Source organism: Myotis yumanensis, unplaced genomic scaffold, assembly GCF_028538775.1.
Source record: "Myotis yumanensis isolate MYYU_CA2020_CCGP unplaced genomic scaffold, mMyoYum1.0.hap1 SCAF_7, whole genome shotgun sequence".
In the NCBI taxonomy this organism is placed as follows: domain Eukaryota; kingdom Metazoa; phylum Chordata; class Mammalia; order Chiroptera; family Vespertilionidae; genus Myotis; species Myotis yumanensis.
Window position 1 is genome coordinate 69,967,703 of NW_027223758.1, and position 8,673 is coordinate 69,976,375.

An 8,673-nucleotide genomic window follows, 5' to 3' on the forward strand; every position below is an offset into this window, starting at 1 on the left:
CCATGCTTTTGTTTCGGCCCTCCGGTCCAGTTTAAGAACCCATTGTGGCCCTCGAGTCAAAAAGTTTGCCCACCCCGGGTCTAGTCCCATGCTTGGTAAATGGTTAATAAATGCTGGTTGGCTGAATAAATTAATTATTATCACCCTCACTAGATTTTAAGTTCCTTAGGCCAGAACCATATACGTCTGGCAAGTATTTGTTGAGTAGATAAATGGAATGAAAACCAGTTAGGTGATACCAATGAAAGTCTCAGGCAGGGCAGAACCTTGCTATTTGTGGTCCTCTATCACCCTCTGGTGGGGAAGTGCAGAGCATCATCCTCCAATGCTTTAAAATCTAATGTAGTGTTTTTCAAACTATAGAGCCCCACCCATTAGTGAATTGTAAAATTAATTCTGTGGGTCATAACCAGCATTCCTAATTGAATTTATAACTGAATAGAAAATATCAGAGCACCTTACACAGAGTAGAGGCAAATTCTGTCACAAACTGTCATAAAGCTATATTTATAGCTATATCTATGTATCCATTAGCATATATATTTATTTATATGCTACATATATACTTTTATGTGTGGACTGGACCACAACCAGTGATTTGTTGGGAAATGTTTAAGTATACATGTACGTAAGTTTGTTATAGATTTTTTTTAATATAAAAAATATGTAGCACATAGTTTAGAAACAATGAAATGAGCAAACACCCTTTGTTGTAAATCCCATATAGCTAAGTAATTCTCACAGAATGCTCTCACTGATTTTTGCTGGGCTCTTGCATCTATAGCCAACCTGTAGTTTCCAGTTGCATCTGATCTGTAGCGCCTGCCCATTTCCTTGGTGTAAATACTCCCAACATGGCGACTGTCACTGAACATGGAGTTGGGAAGAACTGCACCTGGGAATGTAACCTAGTTTGGAAATAGGGTCTTTGCAGATCTGACTAAGGGTCTCGAGATGAGATGATCCTGGACTGAGGGTGGCCCTCTAAAGCTAATGCCTAGTGTCCTGATCAGAAACAGGAGAGAAGACACAGAGAAAGGAGGGCCACGTGAGGACAGGAGAGGCGGGAGCTGTACAGCTGACAGGCAGCACTTCCTCTCAGGCTGCTGGCCTCCACGTGGCAGGTCATGCATTTGTTTCTGGGCCTAAGGCCATCAGGTTTGCGGTGATTTGCTATGACGGCCCCAGGAAACTGATCCAGTAGCAAAGGGATGACCCCAGGGTGGGAAACGCTGAACGAGACACCCGCCATGCCGGGGAGTCAGAGGACTTCGCTCCGTGATATGCTGAGGACTGAGTTCCCTATACCCTCATCTGAGCTCCTTAACAGACCCCGGACCAGCATTTTCACTCACTACAAATAAGTGTTTTTAAAATGAAAATAAATTTAATAATTTAAATTTAATAGTTGTTTTACACATTTATGTTCTAATAGGACTTGACCTCACGTCCCTATAACTGGATCACCATCCTGGCCCTCGAGTTCACAAGCTAACTTTTGGGAAGGACTATTCTCTTGTCTCGCCATTTTACAGAAGGCTCGGGTGGAGGGGGTGCCTCGCGTCTCCAGGAGAGACTAACTAACTGGTGCTGTGACCGCCGTTCTCATTCCTACGGAGCGATATTTATTCTTCCCACCTCCAGCAAATACTCCCACGGGCGCCTCTTCCCCAGACCAGAGCAGGACGCGGAGGCAGGGGTTCGAACCTGCACAGTCGGAGCGTGTCGCCCGTAGCAGGACTGAGGGAAGCGAGAGGCGGGGAGCCTGGAGCTCGGAGACCGGCGCGCCCTGAGGCCCCCAACGGCCGAGAAGGGGAGCGCGCGGGCGCGAGCGCTCCCCGGGGGCGGGGCCCGCGGGTGGTGCGCATGCGCCGGAGGGAGGTGGCGTTCCGGACTGGGCTCAGGGCGAGACGGTGGCCGGGAGCGCACAGGGCGGCGGACGGTGGCCGACGAGGTCCGGCATGGAGCACGTAGAGCGCTGCGCGTGGTTCCTCAGGGGGACGCTGGTGCGAGCGGCCGTGCGGCGCTACCTGCCCTGGGCGCTGGTGGCCTCCATGCTGGCGGGCTCCCTTCTCAAGGAGCTCTCCCCGCTGCCGGAGAGCTACCTCAGCAACAAGCGCAACGTCCTCAACGTGTGAGTGCGCCCTGGGTCCTCCTGCCCCCGCCATAGCCGCCCAGCTGTCGCCTCGTCCAGAGCTGGGTGCTAGCTGCTCTGATGGCCGGGTCAGTGGAAGGGGAAGTCCTCCCGATCGCGAGAGCATCTGCACGCGTGTCGCGGCCGAGGGACCCGGCACAGCTAGTGTCACCAGCAGCTCGGCGTGCACACTCAGCCCGGACAGCCCGGGCGGGTGACGAGCAGGGTGGTGTGTGGCCGTGTGTATGCAGGGGCGCGGGGCGGGGAGCGGGTGAACCAGCCGAGGTCGCTGCTCCCCCGCCTCCCCTTGCAGTCAGGAGTTGGCCCCTGCCCTGGGGAGATGGCCCCTCCCTGCTGCCTGCGGGTGTCAGTCCCCCTGCCGCCACCCTGACCCCCGTGCCCCCAGCGTCTGACAGTTCCATCACCACCGGTGAGAGACCCGCCCCCCCTCCGCTTTGAGAGCCCGGTCCCAGCCTCGGACGGAGCCCGCCCGCCCGGCAAGGTAACCGCGGAGGCGTGGAGCCCTCCAGGCTCTGCCCTTTCCCCTGGATCTCCTTGGACTTTCCCAGCCACTCAAAGTTCATGGCAGGGACCCAGGAAAGCCATCCAGCTGGGCTCTTTGAGATATCGCCTTCACGGCACCCACTCACTGCTTTTGCTTTTCTTTATTTCTTTCTTTTTTAAACTCCTGGACGATTGCACAAAAACACTACTGCAGTAGGTAAACGCTGAACGATGACAGTTCTTCCTGGTGCTGTGGCCCTAGATTCTTTAGAATTACAGTGTCAGCAGCATCTCTCCAAATCAGCCCAATTTCAGTTATCGACTTAAAACCCTGGTCTCTGTCCCCAGCAGCCTTGTCAAAAGCCTGCCAGGTGTTGGCTCTGGCAAGATCTGTATCAGTCTCAGGGGAAACATTTGGGATAGGCCCTGGGTGGTGTCTTAGACGCCTTTGGAACCCAGGACAGGCTTGTCCTGTCCTTGGCCACCTTCCTTCCTCACCCATGTGGAGGCTGGACTAAGACCAGGTGATGAGAGTGGTAGTCGCCCCAAGTCTCTTGCCGCTGGTCCCCAGGTCAGCCACCTTTGACAGCACAGGGGAGGCAGACGAGGCAGCTGCTGCTTTATCTGGCCTGGGAGAGCGGGGAGCCAAGCAGCCTGGCAGACAAGGCCCTGTTGTTTGCCAGTAGCCATGGATCCTGGCGTTTTGTACCAAGCTTCTGTGCTAGTTCATGGAAAGGAACCAGGGAATCATGGGCTCGGGAAGGGATTTTAAAAATCACTGGGTTCCCTCGGTGCTATTTGATAGTTGAGGAAACAGGCCTAGAGAAGTGTGGCAATAAGGTAAGTCAGAGTCAGGATTTGAGTCTGATCTTCTAGTGTGAAGTCAGGCTCTTTTCTGAGATCGTTTTCTGCCACACAGGAAGGAACCCTGGTGTAGAAAAAGCATGGGCTTTGGGACTGGCCAAACCTTGGTTTCATCTGTGCTTGTGGGTTGTGTGAGTATGACCCTGGGCCAGCTTTTCAACTTTTCTGAGTCTCAGATTCTTTATCTCTAAAATGGGGAGTGTGAGTGTTCGATGGGAAAGTGAAGGTAGGTGAAAGCTCTTGGCCTATGGCAGATGCTCAGTTATTATCACAGTGGGGCCTTGACTTAAGAGTGTCCCGACTAACGAGTTTGACTAACAAGTTTTTCAAGATACGAGCCGTCTCTCGGCCGATTCTTTGCTTTGAGTTGCGAGCTAAAATTCGGGTTACGAGCCAGCTTCAGATACCCCACCGCTAGTTGGCGCAGCGAACGTCACAGTGAACGCCACATCAGCCCAGCATCACGTGTCTCACTCGTTCACTTTATGATTTGACACACAAGTAATTTGAGTTACAAGCTCTGTCATGGAACGAATTAAACTCGTAAGTCAAGGCCCCACTGTACTTTCCTGAACAAATAGCATAGTGCTTAAGATCACAGACCCTGGATTTGAATCCCAGCTCCACGACTGTGATCTCCACTTTAGGCATGATACCTCTCTGGGCCTCAGTTTTCTTGTCTGGAAATGGGAATAATAACAGTCCCTACCATATGCAGTTGTTAAGGACTAAATAGTTAATACATTTAACGTATTTAGTAAGTTGTCATCTGTAGCTTTTATCAACTTTTCTCGTTTTCCCTCGAGAGTCTAGAGACCTGGGTTGTGACATTGTTTCCTCTCTGCCACGTGCCCTCTCTTCACTTCCACTCTCCTCCTCTGCCAGGTATTTTGTCAAAGTGGCCTGGGGCTGGACCTTCTGTCTCCTCCTGCCTTTCATTGCCCTCACCAACTACCACCTGACAGGCAAGGCTGGCCTGGTCCTGCGGCGGTTGAGCACCCTGCTTGTGGGCACGGCCATCTGGTACGTCTGCACTGTCATCTTCTCCAGTGTTGAACACTACACGGGCAGCTGCTACCAGTCACCAGCCCTGGAGGGGCTCAGAAAGGAGCCCCAGAATAAGCAGCAGTGCCACCAGGAAGGGGGCTTTTGGCACGGCTTTGACATCTCGGGCCACTCCTTCCTGCTGACCTTCTGTGCCCTCATGATTGTGGAGGAGATGGCTGTGCTGCATGAGGTGAAGACGGACCGAAGCCACAGCCTCCACACCGCCATCACCGCCCTGGTTGTTGCCCTGGGCTTCCTGACCCTCATTTGGGTGTGGATGTTTCTGTGCACTGCCGTTTATTTCCATAACCTGTCCCAGAAAGTATTTGGCACCCTGTTCGGTTTGCTGGGCTGGTATGGGACATATGGGTTTTGGTATCTGAAATCTTTTTCCCCAGGACTTCCTCCCCAGACCTCTCGTTTGAATTTGAAGCAAGACAGTTATAAGAAATAAAAGAGAAACAAAAGGAGTGACAGCAGGACAATGGGTAATATATTTTTCATTTATTTTTCTTAATTATTTGGCTAAATTATTGATCCTACATCAGAGAGGAAGCTTACCAGGCAGTTTTGGTGGGTGATGGTGGAGTCTGGGAAGTGAGTTCACTCTCCAGACTGTTCTTGGCGACATCACCGTGTGTCACAAGCGCCACCATTTCCAGTTAGGCACTTTTTGTCTCTGGCAAGACTTGACCTTAATCTGGACTGTCCCTTTTGTCCCTAGAGGGCACTTAGGCTCAGTGAGAGTGCAGAATCAGGAAAGCCTCCTTTGTGTGGCTAAAGGGGAGGCCAGGGCCTCAGGACTCCTCTGCTGCCATTGTTCTCTCCCTGATTCTAGTTTCTTTTTGTTTTAGTGGCTGTTGATGCTGTTATTTAACAATATTTCCCTCGGGTCAAAGTAACCAACTGTTGCCTGAAAGACAATGGTTTTAGTAATTGTTTCATCTGTGGAATGTTAAATATTACAACTGGCTTGTGATTAGCTATCAAAACACTTAAACTGGAGTGCCTCTCCAAGTGAATATTGGATGATTTTCCTGTAATGAACAGAGAGAATTTTCCGTCATGTTGTCTACTATATATATTGGTGTTTGAAGCAGTAAGGTTAACTTTTCTTTCTTATATTTTGAGTGGATGCTTTATAGTTTTTAATAACAACTCTGCATTTGTTCTTTGTTGACAAAACTCCTGAAAATAACTCAAACTCCACTGCTGCACTTTGGCACACGTGTGTAGATTGCTTTGAGGGTTTTTTTTTTTTAGAACACTAACTTTTTATAAACCAAACTCTTGGCTTTATGGTATTAAATTCTACCTTGTGAGGCTCTTTTCTCTGTTAAGAATAAAACCAGGAAGTAGACATTTTAATAACAACTTGATCAATTTTAAGCCAAGTCAGAGTAATTTTACAAAATGTGTAATTGCACTGAAACTTTCCTGACCACATGTCATTGGTATAGACTGACCTATGCTTCAGAGTCATATGTATGTTGATCATTTGCTGTGGCCTAAGGCATTTTTACCTTTTGGATATGATTATGATAAGTCAGAAGTGAAGGGGAATGTCTTCCATTGCCTTTGATGGCAACAAACTAAGCTGTTTGCACAGATGTCCTTATCAAATGGTGGCATGACTTTGGTTCCACCCTCCTCTTATCTGTACCACCATCAAAGGCAAACTAAACCTGGGCCTATTCTATTGGTCTTGAAACCCCCTTTTATGTCCCCTTTGCAGCCCTTCTCAATTTCCCGCCTTGTGATTCTGTGGTCTTGATTGTGAGAATGCTGGGAAGGATTAGAAATCCTGTCACCTCCACCTCACAAAGGCACAGTTATATGCTCTGTGATAAGACACCTCCTTCCCCTCCCCCAGGCTGTCTCCTTAAGCCTTTCAAACTGAACCCCTTGCATATTGGATAATCATCTTTGAAGCTTCTTTGATGCCCCCATTACCCCCCAGTTAATAGCATACAGATAAGCACTGCACTCACTGGCTTAACTCAAGTTCAGGTCGTTAGAAGCTTGAGCTCTGGAAAACCTTCAGGGTACATTGTATTTCACATAATGATATATTTAAAATATGAAGTTCGTATCCCCTTTGTATCCAGTTGAGCTGCAAGTTACCTTGTATCAATCAAAATGTGAGGTGGCCCGGGGCTGGTGTGGCTCAATGGTTGAGTATTAACCTATGTACTAGGAGGTCAGGGTTTGATTCCCCATCAGGGCACATGCCCAAGTTTCAGGCTTGATCCTCGGTGTGGGATGTGCAAGAGGCAGCCAGTTGATGATTCTCTCTCACCATTGATGTTTCTACCTCTCCCTCTCCTTTCCTCTTTGAAACCAATTTTAAAAAAAAGATGATTATTAAAAAAAAAAAGTGAGGTGTGTTACCTTGTACCCGAAGAAGGTAACAGAAACACTGGCAATGAAATTCTGGAGGTGTCACCCTGGTGATTTGGGGACATTGGTAAAGGGCAGTGGCCCCAGGAGATTAGTTTTGCTCTGTGGAGTGGGAGTGGGGTGGAAGTGGGGATGGGGTAGGTAGCAGGAGCTTGTGGAAGGGATTGAAATCTCTCCAAAGTTTCATGTTCAGCACCAAAAGGCAACAGGCACAAGGTGACTCCAGAAGTTCATTTGTCACAATTAAATCTCTAGACATTTTTCTCGTCTGGGTCTGAGTCAAGCTCAGCATTCAATAACTCTGCAGAAAGTATACATTACTGAGCCTTGCACATTGATTAGTCTTCCACTGCTTCCTGTTCATTCTTAGTACCTTTGCCTTCTTCTTGGGAGCATGCCCTCTGTCCCTATGTGAGACAGTTTGGTGCAACTGAGTTTGGGCTTAGGCACACGAGACGTGGGTTCAACTCTTGATACCACTGCTGAGAGCCATCTGACCATGGGCAAGCCTCATTTTCCTGGTGTAATACAGAGGTGATGCTGTTAGGATTCAGGGAAATGATGCGTGGAAAATGCCCAGCACATGTATAGTCCCCTACCCCTTTTTCTTGATAAGCCCTTTAAAAATTTTTTGGCTCCTCCAGAGAAGGCAGGGAAACTAACATCTTTTGAGTGCCATTTAGGGGTCTGTGTCTCCTGTTGAAATAGGCTTGTATTGTCTTTTGAAAAGTGTGTTGTCCCCAGGCGCTGAACAAGAGGCTTTTGAGGGCATCTGTGATCCCAGAGTACTGCCATGCTTGTTTTGCCTTTCCACATGGAGGTTCATTCACCGACGCCTCGTTTTCCACATGCATCTGTCATAGTCTGAGTACCAGATTGTATTTAGAGAATGGCTCTTGCCACTGTTATATACACACAGATCGTATGTGTAAACAAGCAAATTAAGTAAACTGGAGATAATGAAATACCACATTCCAGCTTCTGCGTGTTCTTTTCCAATACCTTTAAGGAAGTCTGCAACCAGTGAAGCTCAGCCCACTTTATGAAAGTAGCATTAATTCTTTGTTGAGCTACTCATTGTACATAGAGTATTTCATGGCTGTAGTTAATTTTATTTTTTTCTCCTAAGTCCTGTAAACTAAATATGTGTTCAGTCATATGTTTAGCTTGATTTACTCCTTCCCTCCACCATCTCCGTGTCTTGGAGTCCTGGCCTCTGGATCAGCCAGATGTGGGAGCAGTTTTCTTGGCAGGAGAAGAGGTAAGCCTCATGGAAATAACACCAAAGAGCATTTACGAAGTTCACTCAAATGAGGTCATCTTTGAAAGTGCCTCAGAGCCCTGGAGACCTAGATGCGGGTGAAGGCTATTTGTGCCTTTTAGTGCCCACTCATTGGCCAGCCTGACCTACTTGGGCAACCCCAGGTAGTGTCTGTCGAAAGCTCAATGGCTCCAGGATTAGAATCTCCTCACACAGCAACTTTCCTGTTCACATTCTTTCAGCAGCAATGAACCCTTCTTGAGTTCATATTGTGAGCCAGGAGCTGGGAAGGATGATAGATTCCCTGCCTCTTGGACTTTGTGGTCTGAAGTCAGTCCCTTTGGAGCGTAAGGTGTGTGCTGGGGTTGCAAAGGTAAATTAGATACACCCATTCCTTCAAGGAATTTTCACCATAAAGTGTCTGAGTGCTGGTTAAGGTCAGGGCATGGGAACATAAAGCAAT

The 8,673-nt window shown here is 48.4% G+C and overlaps 1 protein-coding gene across 2 annotated transcripts; it reads left to right on the forward strand.

Annotated features, from left to right (window-relative positions):
* Nucleotides 1-1,918: 1,918 nt before the first annotated feature.
* FITM2 (fat storage inducing transmembrane protein 2) lies at nt 1,919-7,921 on the forward strand. 2 transcript variants are annotated; one of them, XM_070420904.1, is made up of 3 exons: nt 1,919-2,134; nt 4,388-5,037; nt 5,404-7,921. In XM_070420904.1, exons 1-2 carry the CDS (start codon nt 1,962-1,964, stop codon nt 5,001-5,003), a joined length of 789 nt encoding a protein of 262 aa, XP_070277005.1. In that variant the 5' UTR covers nt 1,919-1,961; the 3' UTR covers nt 5,004-5,037; nt 5,404-7,921. The 2 variants fall into 2 exon arrangements, with proteins under 2 accessions (XP_070277005.1, XP_070277004.1); XM_070420903.1 differs by having other exon boundaries at nt 4,388-7,921.
* Nucleotides 7,922-8,673: the final 752 nt, after the last annotated feature.